The sequence below is a fragment of the Phaethon aethereus genome, assembly GCF_964289735.1.
Source record: "Phaethon aethereus genome assembly, chromosome: 13".
Classification (NCBI taxonomy): domain Eukaryota; kingdom Metazoa; phylum Chordata; class Aves; order Phaethontiformes; family Phaethontidae; genus Phaethon; species Phaethon aethereus.
The window spans coordinates 3,524,885-3,543,134 of NC_138589.1; the positions used below are offsets into that span (position 1 = coordinate 3,524,885).

General features: G+C 39.0%; 1 protein-coding gene across 1 annotated transcript in view; it reads left to right on the forward strand.

The window, feature by feature from the left end:
• Nucleotides 1–18,250, forward strand: part of ESRP2 (epithelial splicing regulatory protein 2) — a gene marked incomplete at its 3' end in the record, with an annotated part of 42,900 nt that overhangs the window by 19,345 nt on the left and 5,305 nt on the right. The window contains exons 3-14 of the mRNA XM_082005847.1: nt 1,857–1,970; nt 3,792–3,906; nt 4,631–4,729; nt 4,851–4,905; nt 5,737–5,847; nt 6,728–6,860; nt 7,052–7,094; nt 7,607–7,908; nt 9,979–10,200; nt 11,507–11,693; nt 12,943–13,135; nt 14,171–14,348. Coding sequence (XP_081861973.1) covers nt 1,857–1,970; nt 3,792–3,906; nt 4,631–4,729; nt 4,851–4,905; nt 5,737–5,847; nt 6,728–6,860; nt 7,052–7,094; nt 7,607–7,908; nt 9,979–10,200; nt 11,507–11,693; nt 12,943–13,135; nt 14,171–14,348 — 1,752 coding nt within the window. The remainder of the gene's footprint in view (nt 1–1,856; nt 1,971–3,791; nt 3,907–4,630; nt 4,730–4,850; nt 4,906–5,736; nt 5,848–6,727; nt 6,861–7,051; nt 7,095–7,606; nt 7,909–9,978; nt 10,201–11,506; nt 11,694–12,942; nt 13,136–14,170; nt 14,349–18,250) is intronic.

Genomic DNA, 18,250 nt, shown 5'->3' on the forward strand with positions numbered 1-18,250 from the left:
GTTTACACATCAGCTGAGGTATTTTGAGCACTCTCAGATCTCAATTTTCTTATGTTAAATCATCCTTAAACAACGACTTGCTTTATAGCATCAGGTTCTTCAAGACTTCAACTTGTTTTAGGAGCACAACCTGAACTAGCAACCAGGAGGGAACTAGCTTTCTGAATCTGCAGGAGTCTGGGTTGTTTGTGTGTGTGTGGTGGTTGTTTTTATTTAATTTGGGGGGCTGTGTGTTTTGGTAGTGTGCATAGAATTTCATTGTAAAGGGTTTTTGGGGGGAGATATTTCACCTTTCTTAAAGTTTCAGACATCTTCCATTTGATATTAACTAATTTCATTTTATAGGTATATATACAAAAATATCTGCAAATTAAGTAACTTGCATCAGCATCTCATGTAAGTGCCTCTAATTATCCAGCTCTGCCCCTCAGTTCTCTGTCTTGATACGTAGTGACCACTGCTACAGCGTTTCTGAACTCAAAACGGTCGTGGAACTCCGGTTAGGTGCCTAAGCCTAGAAAAGGGCGTGAATTGGATTTGAGCAGTTATTTTCAGATAAAGCCTGGGTAATCATGTTTCTGCTCCTACTAAATCATGTTCAGTACGTGATTCCTCCCTTGGGGAGCCTTACCGTTGGGATGCAAATGCTGCAACGTTTGTTCACACAGCGAATGCTGTGTAGCTCTGGGATCAGATCATTAGGACATCATCTTCCTGAGCAGAGACTGTAACTATGTAGAATTGTCACACGTGTTGGTGATAAAACAAACCTACCCTCTTTTCCCCCCCGCCTCGTACACAGGTTTAAAGACAGCATGAAGATATTGTCTGAGTTTCAAGTCAACTTGTGATTTGCTTTTGGGGGTGGTTGTTTTGGAGCTGTAAGCTATTGCTGAGAGCAGTGGGTGGCTACTGCATCATGATGTTAATTATTGCCTTGTTTGTGAGGTGATGCTTTCCTGGGAGGGAGTAGCATCAAGAGGGAAGCTTAGAGTAATTATCTTTGTCCCCTTGAAAGTTACCTAACAAGCTACTATTTACTGATTCGATACATGTAGGTACTATAATACGTTAGTTGGCTATTGTGAGCAAGGAATTTAACGCTGGTGTGGAGTAATAGAAGGCTAGAAGCTGTTGTATAAGGGGGGAAAGTAACATTGAACAAGACAGATGGAGCCCTTTCCTCTTGAAAATTAACCTGTTGGGCGCTATCCATCCTACAGGTAGGGAATAATTTTGGTTTAGCTAGTATTTGTAACACTGTATCTCTACCAAGAACTTCCATTGGCTTGGATCCGACTTGATTATAATTTCACTTTTGAAGGTATTAGACCACAGTTTGTTTGGCTTTTCTTGGCATATAACTTTTGAAACATTAATAAATCCTGATGGTTAGCTTTTTTCTTTTTGAAGTTCAAATTAAAAAAAAAAATAAAAATTACTAAGGACATAACTGAAGTCAAAGGTGCCATAGGTGAAGAAAGGCTATTGCAAAATCAGTATTGTGATTGAAAGTGGTTTTTTCTTTCAAATATTTCATAGCTTTTATTATAGTTTGTTCAGATTTTGAACATTACCATTATGATACCGTGACTTTTCACATGAATTCATAATTCTGCCATATTGTCCTAATTGTTCTTTTTACAATACTGCTGGTGTTGTTACTTTCTATTCTGCAAATGCATATAGTTTGTTTGCATACCTTCATCAGGAGTCCACGTCTGTTCTCCGTAACATCGTTTGGAAAAACACAATGAAGTGCTGAATTATTTTATCTTAATTTTTTTTCTAAGTGCTTGTTTTATGGAATTATCTGGATCAGTCAGTACGATGACATTTGTCACTTTAATTTTCAGTTTAGTCAGCTGGTATCCAGTGATTTGAAAGTACTTGGAAGGAGCTCTTACACTCTCTGCAGTGATGGCCAGTTACTCATTCGACAAGTCCTCCACCCGGAAACATCTAAGAAGGTATGAGATCAGAACTGATGCAGAAGGGCAGTAATGTGCTTTAAGGACATTAAAGAAAATAGCTTATGTGAGTTTGAGATGAGCAACACTTTTCAACCTTGGGAACTATAATGCTTCCAAGAATATTTAAGATTATACCTTCCCTGTCTCAGCCCTGGGTAGCAGAGAAGTAGTTTTTGGCACTTGTTCTGGGAAGTCAGCTATAGTCCTTGAGGACTCGCAGATGAGTGTAATGAAGAGGAAAATTAGGAAAGGCAGGATAGAGACAGGAACAACACAGTACTTTGAATTCTATGTCTCAAGAAACGGAAGCAAAGGTACAGGTCTAACCTCAGCAGAGGTAACGGAGAACTATTGCTTTGCTTAGGCTCCGCACAGAACCTGTGTGGAGCCATGGGTTTCTACCAGGATCTGAAACTGGTAGGAGCCATGTGTCAATGTCCTGTAGAGTTAACATACAGGCAGTGACTTGCCCTGGAGAATGGCAGTGGTTCCCCATCTGCATTTATTCAGCAGGAAGCAGTGCTACAGCTTATTTTCTACTCCCACATGAAGCAGCAGTTTCCACTCCAAGTTCTGCAAGGGCTTAGAGCAGGCTGTCTTGCACAGGGAGAAGAATCTTGCCTTTGTGCAGAGCGGTGGCTCTTGAGTTAGCCTGCTTGGCAGGGTCTGCAGGAACCCCACAGGAATGGGAGCTGCTGACATGGAAGGAGTTCACTGATCAGTTATATTTTTTTTCTCTATATAAGGGTATTGGCTCACGCTGGGTTCCTACAAATATTCATTTGGCATTTGTGTTATATTAAAACGTAACACTGACTTTTTATGAAAAGTGCGTGTTTATGTAGGGACGAAGCAAGTAAGGAAATGGGAATTATATTTACCATTCAAACATGATATGCTTTTTTTTTTTTTTGGTGAGTAATTCTTTGTACTTCTCTCTTGAAATAAATGGGCTAAACCAAAACAAACACTAATGCTGTGGAAGAACTAATTGTCCATGTCAGATCAAGGAATGGATCTGATCAAGTGTTGAGTCTCTTAATACTGCATTTCTTTCTCTTCTTTCATTGGCAAAAGTTTATTTCTCCCTGCACATTAAATGTTAATAAGCCTCAGATCTTAGCTCTTGCTATTCCTACCATTCTAAGAAGCATTACCTTGTGACTTTCCTTAATTCTTTATTTACAAAGGTAGGTGCTGTTTGGTTTGACCAAAGTCAAACTTTTATATAGTAGAACATTTGGAGAGTGTGAGAAAGTAGTGAATTAGACCAGACATTAACTTATTTTTTCAAATAAATAAATCTGAGTGAAGGGCTGCTTAAATGTTTGTTTAATAGTGTTATATAATTAAAGTTCTTATCCAATACACAACATTAATGAATAAATGTCTTTAAGTTGCTGGAAGATATTTTGTACACTGTAACAATATTTATTTAAACTTTGTTATCTTGTTTTGGTACAATACTGCTTTTCAGTGTAGCCACAAAAGAGAAAATACAGTGTCCGAAATGGGATCATTTATAAAACAGCAAAACCTAGATTTTTATAATTTTTTTCCTCCTTCCCCAGCCATCTTCTCTAACTGTTTTGCACAGGTCTGCCTTTCAGAAGCTATTTGGGTTTGCTCATCTAGAGATCTAATTCTGTAAGGCTATGGAATTTGAACTGTGTTACAAAGGAGCTAAACTGGGCTATTATAGACAAGCCGATGACATGCAACTATGTGATTTTTGACACTGCCTCATTCAGTCCAAAAATATTAATTGGAATTTAAAGGAATGGTGTGTACAAACCAAACTTCTTGCCTTCCTTGTAGAACTTCTTGCTGTCAGACTGCTTCTATTCCTTTTATGATCTGCGCAAAGAATTTCACACTTGCTACCCTAGTTCAGCCGCCGTGAAGGATCAGACTATCAAGACGATGGCAGAATGTATCCTTTTGCTGCAGCTTTTACACCAGAATCAGTTATGCTTCCTTAGGTTTTAACTCTGTGATTGTTACGGGTTTTATTCTTCTAAACTAAGATGTGGGTTTTAAAAAGTCACAGGTAAAATGGAAGGGATGTTTGCTTCAGTGTGTTGGGGGGAGTTGCTCTGCTTGTGATTCCACCCCCCCAATTTGAGTCTAACACTGAGTTCTAAGCCATATTTAGTGAATCCACTAAAGAAAAACATCACTTGCATTGATGAGGAAAGGCTTAGCTAAAAGGGGGGCTTTCAGCACCAGTTGGCCTGCAAGCTTCTGCCATTTTCAGATAGTTCTTGTGTATGATCCTGACTGAACTGAGTTTAAAACAAACAAACAAAAAACCAAACCCAAAAAACCAACACCCCACATCTAAAATTTAGGAGGATTGTTGTGGCCCAGCTGAATGTGGTTATATTCAGTTATATTTGAAGTGATCAGAACTTATTCAGCTTTTTTTTTTAACTGTTAACACTGAAATGATGTCAGCTATCAATAGTTTTCAGACTGTTGACCATAAAAGTGAATATTAACCAGTTTATGAGCAGAGTAACAAATGTCTGATGGTCATGTGTCCCAGCTAAGACCAGTAAATTTGATTACCAGTTCTGTGTTAATATCAGGAAAGCCTTATGACTTGTTTACAAATGATTGCGCAAGTCTGTTATTTTCTATAATCACTTGTTTAGATCTAGGCTTAGGGACAGATGAAACGGAGGAGGACTTCGGCGTGTGGCAAGTGAAAACCATGGTGGCTATCATTGTCAGCATGCTCTCTGAAAGCTGTAGTAAGTGAACTATTTATACAGAATGCTGAAATCTTTCTGTTCTGTAAGAACTGGCAGTGGTACTGTCATTCTTAAGTAATCTCTGACCCTGGTTATATTTAAACTTCCTGTGTTGTTGCAGATCACGTATTTACTGAGCCTGAAACTGTGAAATACAAGTATGAAACAGGTCCTTGGTAAGTGCCTTTGTCATGGTTGTTTACAACCAAAGGTGAGTCTTGTCCACAGCAAGGAAAGCTCGTGAATATTTCCCCATGGTCACTGTGAAAGTAGGTTGGTTCCTGAGAACAGAAAGAGTGTATTCAGTAGCCTAGTATAGACAGGCTATAGCTGGTATGCTGAATGCTGTACTTTAGTCCGTCTCTTTAAAGTCACTGTAAGTTAAACGCTCTTTGTTCTCGAGCTTCTGTTTTGCATGGCAGCGAGGCTGACTTATCTTACCCAGTGGTGAAGAAATATTTGTGAACTTTCCCTAAGTCAACAGGGGTAACGGCTAATGCACCCTATATGCAGCTGAACTACGTGGTGCTTCTGAAGAGTGGTCTAATATGCTGTATTGCGTATTGGGTTTAGAGAGAGAAGAAACAGAATGGTTCTTTGTTTTCAAATACGTTGCAGTAACTGGAGAATGAAACATCTTAAGCATAAAGTTGTATGTATTCATATTTAGGACTGCCTTCTAATCATCTATGTTGGATTGTTAGATCTTTCAAATAAAATTAATCCAGTTCCTTATTACTTCACTTTGAGACAGTCTTCCTTTTTTTTTTTTTAAGGGATTGCAATGTGATGACAATGTAATGCATCTTACACATGTATATATAAAAGGATTATCCCAGTTATTTCCTTTCTCTATTGAAATAAGTAATGGAATTAGAAGAGTCTCAAGAGTAAATATAATCCTGATTTACAAGTTATACTAGTTGCAAACTGAAATTTGGTAAGATAATGGAAAGCATAGATTAAAGCTTACTTTGGCGTGCTTTTTGTTTATTTTTTCTGTGCAGTAGTAAATCTGAAATAGTGGACAGTGAGACAGTAATACGTGCCAGAGGTTTGCCATGGCAGTCTTCAGACCAAGATATTGCTCGATTTTTCAAAGGACTCAACATTGCCAAGTAAGATCATAAGAATTTGTCTTGCTTTATCACTTTGTCTTTAACAGCAAGTTATTTTAACATTTAACATGCTTCTTCCACCCCCCCCACCTTGAGTCCTCACTTCTTCTATCTTTCCCCACACAGGCCATTTCCCACCCCACAGCCATAAGTGAACAAGTTTGCCAGCCTTAGGTGTGCAAGAAAGAGTTTTGAAGTGTGTGAAGAAAAGAGTCTTATCAATTGAAAACCAACATATATTCATTTATTACTAGTACATAAAAGGAGAAACTCCTACTGCATTAATCAAGGCAGAGTCCAAGATATAACAGAAGCTTTAATTTTGTGCCAGCTCTTCAGTATTCTGCTATACATCCTAAACAGGCCAGATTCAGAAACCTGAAAGTGCTGTTTGGAAGAAATTGTCATATGACTGATGTGTGTACACCTTTGTGTGTGTGTGTGAGAGTTAGTCTCACATATTCTCAGAGAGAGAGAGAGAGAGAGAGTTTAATTTAGCCTACCTGTCGCTTAATATATAGCCCAGATTCTCAACACTGAGAAAATATTTTTTTTTTTTAATTTATTTAGAGGTGTGAGGAAATTCAAATCTGCATCTCTGAGATGATAGGAAAGTCTTGCAAATTTACATCTGCATGGAAGTTGAGGAAGTGTAAACAGCATGAGGTCCAAGATCTCACTGAAGTGGATTCTGCGTATGATTGTGTTACACTGAAAAAGAAATTGCTACTATCCACAATTCAGTTTCATTTTTAATCTGTAAACTCGTTGTTAAACTCTGATTTGTCTACTATTCTTACACAATTATTTATCAAATGTATTAAGGATTCAAACTTCAAGGAAACGAACTAAGTTTATTTTTGTTGGGTTTACCTTACAGAGGTGGTGTGGCTCTTTGTCTGAACGCTCAAGGAAGAAGAAATGGGGAGGCATTAGTTCGGTTTGTCAATTCTGAACAGAGAGATCTCGCACTGGACAGACATAAGCATCACATGGGTAGCAGATACATTGAGGTAAAAAATAGGGACATGAAACAAATCTTTGGAGAGCAACCTGAATATTTTATTAAATGAGAACAAACTTGCACTTTGGTTTTGCTCAAAGTACCAAAATACAATTCTCTCACATATGGAAGAGTGTGTGTATTTTACAATTGAATTTTGTAATTTTCATGTGCGGTTTCTTTTTGCTTTATCTCTTTAAGGTTTACAAAGCTACTGGGGAAGAATTCTTAAAAATTGCAGGAGGTAAGTGATGCTGGAGTTCAGTATGATTACTTAAGTTCATGGGAGTGTTGTTCTAGTTCTGATTTTTTTTCTTGTCTGAGGACACAAATGGATAATAAAGTAGCTTTTCCTGTTTTGCCTTCCAAGAATACTTGACCGTGTCAAGTTCTGCTTTCACGTGGTTGAATTTGAGCTGTGAGCATTTGGGCTGTGGTGTTCACAGGCAGGTCTTGGTCTTTGGGAGGAAGACGCGCTTTTGCAGTGGAAGCATCTGTGTACCTTGTATAAATTCACACTAATCTCATCTTTGTTCCAATTTCATTAAAATATGAAACACTTTCAGGGTAAGGAACTTTACCTTCAAAATAGATTGCTGGGAGTAAGCAGCGTCTCGGATCTCCTGTGGGTTTGTTGCTAGCTACTTACCTCCTATATTGCTACATAATGCTTTGCCGCTCCTGTGTCCTGTGGAGTCGACTGACCAGCATGACCCCATGTTGTTGGCTGACCATATGCTGTTATCTTCCTACCAGGCACCTCCAACGAAGTGGCGCAGTTCTTATCTAAGGAGAATCAAGTTATCATCCGGATGAGAGGCCTTCCGTTCACTGCTACTCAGGAGGATGTCTTGGGCTTCCTGGGGCCAGAGTGCCCAGTAACAGGAGGGAAAGAGGGACTTCTCTTTGTCAAGTACCCAGATGGCAGGCCCACAGGAGACGCATTTGTGTTGTTTTCCTGTGAAGAATATGCACAGAATGCACTTAAAAAGCACAAAGAAATACTTGGAAAACGTTACATTGAACTCTTCAGGAGCACAGCAGCAGAAGTCCAACAGGTTGTAACTATTGCCTGTGAGACTCAAAACTTAAGTTAAACATTTCTTCTAACACTTCCACGCAAATATGTTGTAGACAACCATGAAAGTGTATTAAATTAAAGACGTCAAGTTCTAGAAAGGGCAGTATGTGCTTCTTGATTGGCATGGAAAATTGCACAGCGTTGTTTTTTGTTGTGGTGGTTTGGGGTTTTTTTTTTTTTACTGCCACTTTGTTTTTTTGGTAACATCCCTCAGATTGTAGAGTAAAAATCATTGGGTAATTTTCTTCTATAAAGGTTGACTGAAATCACAAATATAATTCTAAAAATATACTAGATTGGTAGTATTATAGTAATGCTTCTTGAAAATCTGCAGTATTGTCTTAAAACTCTGGTCTCCATGTACAGAATTTCTAACACTAAATCCAACTCTGGATGCATTAAGTCAGCTTTTCCTACAACTGCTTTGTTGGAAACTAGGAATTACCAGGATATATCTGATTTTTGGTGAAAGGAAGTGAAATACTTGTTTTCCTAAGATAATATATTTCACTTTTTTTCTCTATCCCTTCACCAGTTCCTATCATCACCTTCTTAAACTGGTAAAACCGTTTTATTTTGTCACCAGCAACTTGAGCCTGTGAAAAACAGTGTCTATTGCATTTTTCTGCCTGAGACAGAATATTTCTGGACTGATAATGCCAAAGGGAACTGTTGTGAGATTTGATCTGGTCTTTGCATAATCACTGGCTATAACGACTTAACACAGTTACTGTTTCGACCTATGTGACATGAGAAATCCCTTCCATAGAAGGGATGGGGCAAGGGATAGAATATCCACACCTTTTGGCTGTTCTAATCTCTGTATCGCAGTACTAGAATCCGATATGTGTATCGTGAAGACTAAGTGAAATGGCATGGTGAGATTATTTTTTTGTTTATGGAACAAAACCACTCTGTCACATTGACCAAGTCTCTGCTCTCACTTTTGTTAGGGAGACCTGGATAAAACTCATATTTTACCAATATGCATTACTACTTCTACTTCCCTATGACAGCTCTCTAGGGTGACACCCTAAATTTTTTTGCTGCATGAGCAAGAGATGACTTTTTAGGGAGTTACAGGCTGCTTGTTTGAGTAATCACAACAGGTAAAGCCAGCTCTCATCTACTTAGTGTTGATACAAAGTAATTGCAATATTCTGTACATGACTGAGGGGGAAGATTTCTGGCCTGAAATGTGCTACAACTAGATTCTTGAAAAAAGGCTTCTATTGAGACAAACTCCCTAGGCTGAATCGTCACTGACAAAACTAAAGCTTTGCAACATCTTGTTTTGGTACCTCTTTTGGTAGAATGTGTTTCTTTATTTGTGATAATCATCACTAAATATGGTTTTTCAGCAGTAGACCCCGACAACAAGTTATGTTCCTTTTGTCATTTGGGAACGAGTAAAGAGAAAATAAAAAGTTGAGGTCAAAGTCTCCTATAGTTCTTTTCCCTTTTTTTTAAATCTGGGGTTTTTTTTCTTTTTCTTTCTCCCTTTTTTTTTTTCTTCCCAAAAAATATCACTTGGATTTGAACACTCAGGTTAAAATAAGCACCCTCACTTAACCGATCATGTTTTAGGAATGAATTAGAGCTAGTGTTCTTACTTATTAGTTATTTCGGGCCTCAGTTCTTTTAAAATTACTGTTTTCAGCTTACCCTAACTTAAGTAAGAATTGTATGTGCCAATACTGGTTTATTAGCACAGATGTGGTTTTCAGATGTTCCTTTTTGGGATATTCTAAAATGAACCGCTATGACTTTTGTATGTTTATAACTGCTTATAACTTTTTTATAATGAGATTAAAAGGTCTGTCATTGGGCAAATTAAGTTTATTTGACTTCCCCTCTCCCCTTCCGAGTTTGAAACTTTCAAATGCCCAACAGGAAACTATCCACAATAATTTGACTTAAGAAGATTCCCCCCCCCCCCAATGTGGGAAGTGTATTTATTTAAATGGGTGAAATAGAGTTGTGAGAATGGATCTGTGCTCCGCCAGGTGATGTGTAAATCTCTCTCAATGTGCTTTTTTGCCAACAGGTACTGAATCGATATATGTCAACACCTCTTATTCCCACTCTCCCAACACCCATCATTCCCGTCATACCCCCACCATATACCATTGCCACGGGCAGCATACGTGACTGTGTCCGACTCAGAGGCCTTCCTTACACTGCTGGCATTGATGACATCCTGGAATTTATGGGAGACTCCACAGCTGATATCAAGCCCCATGGAGTTCACATGGTCCTTAATCAACAGGTAACAGTGTTTTGCTTGGGAGGGCTAACTTCCCAGGTGCTGAACAGGGTTAGAAGTCAGGGGGTTCTTACCTGTTCTTGGCTGTGCTTTAGGTCCTCTATAACCTTGAGAAAATACTATGTTCTATTTGTCTGTGTTTTCCTCATTTCTCTTCCCTTTTTACGTAGCCACTTGCTTTTCTTTCTATATATGGATGCATTAAGACTGGGGAGGATGAAGCTTGTTCTTTTAATGACAGCTTTATCCTGGAGGCTCTCTTAAATAGTCCCCTGTGTTTCAGGCAAGTGCTGGAAATACACAAGACAGAAATATCTCACGTTAGGTGGCATAGCTGCTCTGTCAGCTTCAGGGTTTCTGCTCAATGCTAGCTGTGTTGTTTGAGTGGTATTTGTGGAAAAATTAGGTTTTCCTAGCTTCTAACTTCCTGAGAGACTTCTGAGGCTTTAAAGGAAGTTGGCAACTAAAAATTGTGTTTTGGATATATGTTAATGACCTAATCATAGGGATATTTTTCCCTGTTGTCTCATGTTAAAAGTAAACTCTATTAGCTGCAGAAATATTGAGGTATTAAAGAGAACAAATGAGAGAGTTCTACTGTATTTGCTTTGCTTTTTTGTTTAAAAAAGCATTTAATATATTATATAAACAGCAATATATATACAGGTTGCAGAAAATCAGACCTGGAAATCAATTTGTAACGTAGCTATGGACTTTACTAAAGCATGTCTGGAGCTTTATACTGTTGTACCATTACCTAAAAAGTAGTTACAGGGAAGGCAAGGCCAGACTCTTCCTAGAGCTTCACAGCAAAACGATAAAAGACAGTGTTGTTAAACTGCATCAAGGAAAATTCCAACTGGGTAAAAGGCGGGGCGGGGGGGAAGATCACAATGAGAAATTAGTTAAGCACCCAAACAGGATCCCAGAGATGCTGTGGAATCTCCACCTCTGGACATGGGCAGATTTCAAGTGGAGAAGGCCATGAACGGCCTGATGTAACTTGAAAATTAGCCCTGCTTTGAACAGCGTTTGGATTAGAGGCTTCCGACCTTTGTTTCCATGCTAAATTATTCCCTATTTCTTTCTGCAGAAGACAGAAGTAGTGTTGTGTTAACTGGGCACTGGTTACATGAGTCTTGCCTTTCTGCTCCTAAAGATAATTATTGAGTTATTAGTCATTGGTGCCAGATGAGGAAGAACAATACAGACTTTCAGTAGACGTTTGATCTTAGTGCTTTCTGCATTTCTTGTGTGCTGGTTGTTTTAATAACAGATTGACTTCTGATTATTTCCCCCCCTCCCTAAGGGACGACCATCGGGTGATGCTTTTATCCAAATGAAATCTGCTGACAAAGCCTTTATGGTGGCTCAAAAATGTCACAAAAAAATGATGAAGGACCGTTATGTGGAAGTATTCCAGTGTTCGGGAGAGGAGATGAACTTTGTTTTAATGGGTGGCACTTTAAATCGTAGTGGCTTATCCCCACCGCCATGTAAGTTACCATGTAAGTCTCCAATTCTTCTGCTCTCTGCTGCTAAAGGCTGATATGTGGTAGGTGCTGAAGCTTTGTGGCCTTTCACCTTTTGACTTGGGTTTTGCCATGATCAATAATCATCCATCTGTATACATGCGGAGATTGGAATTGTTCCCTTTGGGCAATAATGGGACTGATCAGAGGCATTTTTATTGTATTTTCGGTGGTGAGTAGAGGGCAGCAAGGCCTTGCCAGTGAAATTGTTGCACACTTTGCTTTTTATGGGTGTACTGTTCTTCTGAGCTCTGCGGTAGACTTGCCTGTAGTGAAACCTACTTGGAATTAGAGGGATTTTTAAAAGGGGGAGAAATGCTATATTCTAGCTGCCGATGAGTGCTCTTGCTATCTTGCCTTAGAGCATTGAGAAGGTACTCTATGGGCTTATTTTTGAAGAAAAACACCCACTGAGATGATACACTAACAGATCAGAGAGTGGTGAAGTTGGATGGATTTTAATTTTTTTATTTTATTTAAGATTACAGTGAACCTTGTTGCAGAACTATAATGGAACTTTACTGTACCATTCTAATTAGTCTCACTACCAAATCACAAAGTAGATGCTGATGTGTATTTGCAAAATAGTAAAAAGCTGCCAAATATAGTATATAAAAACAATTTGACTGCACACCAAGCCAAGCTTAATGTTCCTATACAAATCGGGTATTTGTTCATCAAAATGCATCAGTGATCTAGTGGAGTACTTTCCCCCCCCCCCCCCCCCATTTGCTATATCCTAAAAATACTTTCTGAACTTGCAAGAGGCTTATACATGAAGACTCATGGTCAGTAGTTGTAGATGTTCATGTGTAGCTGATATTATGGTACTTCCGTCCCACAGAGTACAACTTCTGTTAGGAAGAACAGATGGTGTGTTAGTGTGCACGCCTGCTTTCTCTATGCACATGGCTTTATGCTTTCTTTGAATGACTCTGAAGTTCCCTACTTTCCATTTATATATGGACAAGGCTGCTCAGCTCTAGGATTTGTGAACTCTTAGGAATTGCTCATTTCAAATGCCCCAGTTGTCATTCATGGTGATGCAGCAGGGGTCTCCAGGGGAGAGGCTAGAGAGCAGTCTTCGCACAAGTGTTCATTAATCATGCCCAGATGGTATTAATCACATTGGGATGAATAATTCCTTTCCTGTAGCAGAGATCTCGGTTCTGATTTTTTTTTTTTTTTGTTGCTGTGTCCTGGTTTGGTTTAGGTCTTTCTCCACCAGCTTATGCTGCTTTCCAAACGGCAGCTGTGATCCCAGCAGAGGCAGCGCTTTACCAGCCACAAGCTCTCTTGCCAACCACCAGGACTCCCCAGGCCTCTGCGGCTGCTCCTCCAACTGTTACCTACTACCCAGCTCAGGCTGCTCAGCTTTATATGAATTACACAGCTTATTACCCCAGGTAACCCCTAGACTTAGCTGCTTCTCTTGACACTTTGTCTCAGCGGAGCAGGCAACTGTGTGGTCACCTGTGAACAGCTCTTAAATATGTACTGCTGGGGTAAATAATCCTGGGAACTTGATGTTCGTCGGCAGAGGCAGTAGCCATTTTAACTGATTCTCTGTGGCCTTGTAATGAAGTTTGACTTTTCTGTAGGTTCTGTTTGAATCTCCTGATAATGTTGGTCTAATATTTAACAGTGGTTTTGGCACTGCGGCAATGTCATCGAGGCGGTTCTATTTCTTGGCCAAATGAGAAGCTGCGGCAATACATGCCTCTATCCTCATCCCTTACTTTGTTTTTGTACTTAGAATACTGTTTCCATACTGAAAGACTCACCATAGGTGTCTACTAGGTTTGATTTCTTCTATCAGTGAGACCGAAGCACACTTTACATGTGTAAGCAAAGCAGAAGATTTCTACCTTTTCCCTTCCATAGATGGTATCAACATGGTTCCCTGAAGTCTGGTGCTTGGGTCCATGGGGAAATAGCTTGTTCGTTGATAATCCTAGGCTTGTGACACTTCTAGCCTGAGTATCTGGTAAATTGCTAGACAGGCCCTGACCAGAGATGCTATCTCGCTCACTGTTTCGTGGCTTGGAAGTACCAGATTTGGGCCCTTGCCTGCTTTTCGTAGTGTGATCTCTTCCCACCCTCTTTTTTTTCTTTTACGGTTTTATTAACAGTCTTAGAACAAGTAATCTGTAGCTACTATTTTTCTCCTCCCCTATGAAATAACAAATGCTGCTCTTTATGTCTTTGACTACAAATGTGAGCTATTTTCCTTTCCCTCCCTTCTCTATAAAAATCAATTATCAGATGCTGAAGAGAAGTTAACTAAAGTCCACAAAGCAGTCCACACCAGGGCTGCTTGTTTTTTCTGTGGTTTTGGGGCTTATTCTCAAATTTAATTTTTCAGTTTCATGTTTGCCTATTCTGAGTGCTAAAACTAGTTATTGGTTTTCATAACTATTTTATCCCTCTTTCTCTTTCAGTCCTCCAGTATCCCCTACCACCGTGGGGTATATTGCAGCTCCTCCAGGAGCTGTAGCCGCTGCTGCCACTGCCACCCACACTCCGATTCTGCCCCAGCCAGGAGCATTAGTCCGTATGCAGGGTTTGCCATATAACACAGGAATGAAGGAGATACTCAGTTTCTTCCAGGGGTACCAGGTTAGTATGCAGTCCCTCTCCTTAATACCGTATTTGGACCTCTGAGTAACGATCAGTGGGGATCAAGCTGAGCAAGTGAGTGCTGTAGGAAATTTCTGGACAAGTGTGCAAGCTCAATGTTGCATATTTAACTGGCAGACTGAAATGTAATATGCAATTTGCCTTATTTTCTATATAATAGACATATCCTACTTTGAAAGCAGTGATTTAGTGTCCAGGGTTAGGGTTTGAGTTTGGAGAGGGAGAAAGCGCAGAGCTGCTGTGTGAGTGGGGCTGTGAAAGGACTGCCAGAGGAAGGTGAGGGCTGCCAAAAGCTTTTAGTCCTGGCCTTTTTTTGGGGGAGCCCTAGGTAGGGTCAGTGTGTGACATTCAAGACTTAAGTGTTGAAGTCTGCTGAGAGCAAATTTCTAGTGCAAAAGGCTGTGACCTAGGTGTGGTGGCTTCCTTGCAAAAGGAGAGATACAGATGCCTCTGTGAGACACTCTTTCGAGGACTAATTATTTTGGTTATGGACAGGAACATTTTCCATTAAAACTGCATTACATTGCAACCTAAAGGAAAACCCTATTCTCCAAACCATTTTGTATTGATAGCAAATATTCTACATGCTATAGGTAACTTCAGTCAGTATGTACTGATTCAATGTTCTATCAGTGAGCAAATACATAGAAACTTACCTTCTTGAGGAACATTAAAAAAAAAAAAAAGCACCTTGTACAATCGTTTTTTTCCAGCAGCACTTATCTGAATTCATGGAATGGGTCTTTCCATGTCTTCTGCCTTTCATCTCAGAGGATATTGTATCTATAACCATGTTTTGTCATCACATGTTTGCTAAAAGGAAAGATAATTGAATATGGTATATTCTGGTGAGTGTTTAACTTCTGTGGATAACAGCACTTACAGAAATACCAAATCTGCCCTTTTGATACTACTCAGAAGCCCTGACTTACAGTCCTCTTGGTGGGTCTCAAACCACTGTCCAAGAGAGATGTGTGAAAAGAAGTCAATTTTTGTACGTTTGTCCTTCAAAGTGCTGTAAGTTGGGTAACAGTTAATACGAAACATTCAGGCATTGTATGTTTTGTTTCATTTTTCTTTAAGATTCTTAAAGGACAATGGGCTTTAATGTGTAGAGCCAAATGTCTGCTATGTAAATGAACGTAGACTGAGATACTTAAATATGTATCTTCCAAGTTTTGCGTATTGGGAAGATATAGTGCTCTACCTGTTGTGGCATCTTTTCAAATGTTACATTTATGTTTGCAAGTAGTTTTGCATACTTGGTTTTTCAGTGGAAAAAAAATTGAAGTTTAGCTTTTTATAAAAAGCATGATAAATTTTGACAAACATTAAAAAGCAGCTAAATGTTGTTGTAATTTAGGGCTTTTCCTTCAACAGGTATTTCCAGACTTCAAACTAAATCCAATTACTTGTGGCTTTTATGACTTCCAGACAAACAGTAGTAATCAGTCATCTGTTGCTTAGCCATTGATATTTTACCTTTTGTTTTTTTCAACTGACTGGGGTTTTTGGTGGACGGACGGTGGGTGTATTAAAACTCTAAGTGGGAAGCCTATTTTCTAAATTGAAATTGAGCTAGAAGTGTAAGTGCACCATTGAAAAATGTGACCTGAACCTGTCTGTGCCTGGAACAGGTCAGTGACAACATCAAGTAGCGCTTTCTTCTGCTAAATCTTCAGTTTAGTGAATCTGGATGTTGGGCCTGGTGCTGAATTTTCCCTTTTCCTTGTTTCTGCATTTGGAGAGCGTTTGATAATGTTTGTATTGCACAACTAAATGTTTCAAATTAATAGGAATTTTGCCACAAGGTGAAAACTATGTTCTTCTGCTGCAACCTCCTGTCATCATCAGTTACTGTTATTAAATTGGTCACCTCTTTGATTTCTTTAGAAGATGTTGTCCAAATGAGATCGGGTTCAATATCTTATAAAGGAGCCAAGGAATTATTTTGAATTGTTCTTGGAATCCCGCATGTGGTAATGCTAGTTTTATACTCGCTCATTCCTTTAGGGGGAAAAAGAGGTGGTGACTTACTGTATTGGGACAATATTATGTCTCTGGAGCAATAACTAATCTTTTTTTCCTCTTTTCCTCCCCTTTCCTTGCTCCTCACATTATTTTTTTTTCACTTTCTGCTGCTTCCCAAGGATTTATTGCACGATGCTTCTGCTCGTTTATAAAGTGAGCCCCTAATAATCGTCAGTGGTTTCGGCATGGTTTTAATCTCTGTATTGATGTTGGTATTCAGTGGGCTTCAATGTTGGCATTCTGGGAACCAGATTGGAGATGCTGAGATTGAAGGGTGATTTTTTTTTTTTTTTTTTTTGGTCTTTGTATGTCCTTGTCTGAAAGGAACAGATTTTAAGTTTTAGTTCTTGCTTTATTCTCTTCTGTTTTTTCCTTCCGTCTTCATGGGCTCTGTATGTTGCATGTATGCACATATTGCTACTTAAGTGAAAGCACCTTTCATACCAGACCTGCCTCTTAAGAGATGGACTTTGCTTATAATGGGCTTCAACAAGCTGGTCTCAACATCAGTACATGCTTCTAATAATAATGAACGTAAAAATCTGCAGATCAGCATTTTAATTTTAATTTAATTTTATCAACACTAGCCTTTTGTTTAGTGGTTCAGCAGCTTGATATCTTCCTGTAGTTCTGCTTTCTTGTTTTTGTTGTTGAAAATTCCTTCTAGCTTGCATGTGTTTAATGTATCTTGCATTAAACAGTCTTGAAAAACATGTGAAGAATTTTAATAGTAAACCTTGGAGATGATAATTTTCCCCATCACCTTTCTGTATAATATTGTAGTGTACTGTAATCTTCCAAAGAGATAATATTTAGTACACTCTGACTCAGTAAGCAGTTGATGTTAAATTGCTTTTTCGTTGTGCTGTAATCCAAGAGGGCCATTGATTTGACTCCAACCATACAGCTACAGCATACTTAAACAACAACAAAACGAAACCAACCAAAATCACAACAACAAAAAAACCCCACCATACAATTCAGATAGGACAAAGGGATGACAGTAGTTGCTCTGACAGGTGCTAAAACAGCAGGTACTCAGCAGATGCTGGTCTTTGGGCATTATGTTGAAGAGATCTATAGATATTTACAGGAAACTTCCCTCATAATTTGAAAAATATGTGATTGTGAAGAAACCTTTCTAGAATGAAGAAAAATAATTCATATTTCAGACCCTGTGGGGAAAAGTTTGAGGACGTAGTGCAAAGATAGTAATTACATGCAACAGATTTCTCAGTGTTACTTCAGGCCATCACTCCGCACAGTTGTAGAAGCAGTGAGAGAAATGAAGTGAGAAAGGGACGGGTGTACTAGTTGGGTGATGGATTTATGTGGAGTTGTGCATATCAGAACAAAATTTTCCACTAAAATAGTCGTCTTTCTTTACTGGCTAAATCTTCTATGGATTTTACTCTTTAGCCACTAAATGAATAAATGAGAAATATTTCTAGTCTCCAAATAATGATTTTTTTTTTTTTTTTCCTTCTGAGAATGCAGGTTTATTGCTAACATTGACAGAGCTGGTATTCTGACAAGAACTGTTAGGTTTAAGTACAAGTAGATGCAATTTAACTATGCCCATGGTCTTAGCTGCCCAAAAGCTAGTTCACAACTATCGTCATAGCCAGGATTCAGCATGCATTTAGTAGTAGTTGCCCAGTTTCTTGGAGGTTGGTGTGAATCTAAAGTGAACTCACGTCTGCCTGAAAAAGACCATGTGGGTTAGTTCTTAGAAAGCAGACCTGCTTTTTAGGTAAGTTGTGTATAAGTATAGCAGTACATTTCATTCAGAACTAGTGAAAAAAAGAAACTAGGGGAAGACTAAGATTTAGGGGCCGTGGTCACCACCT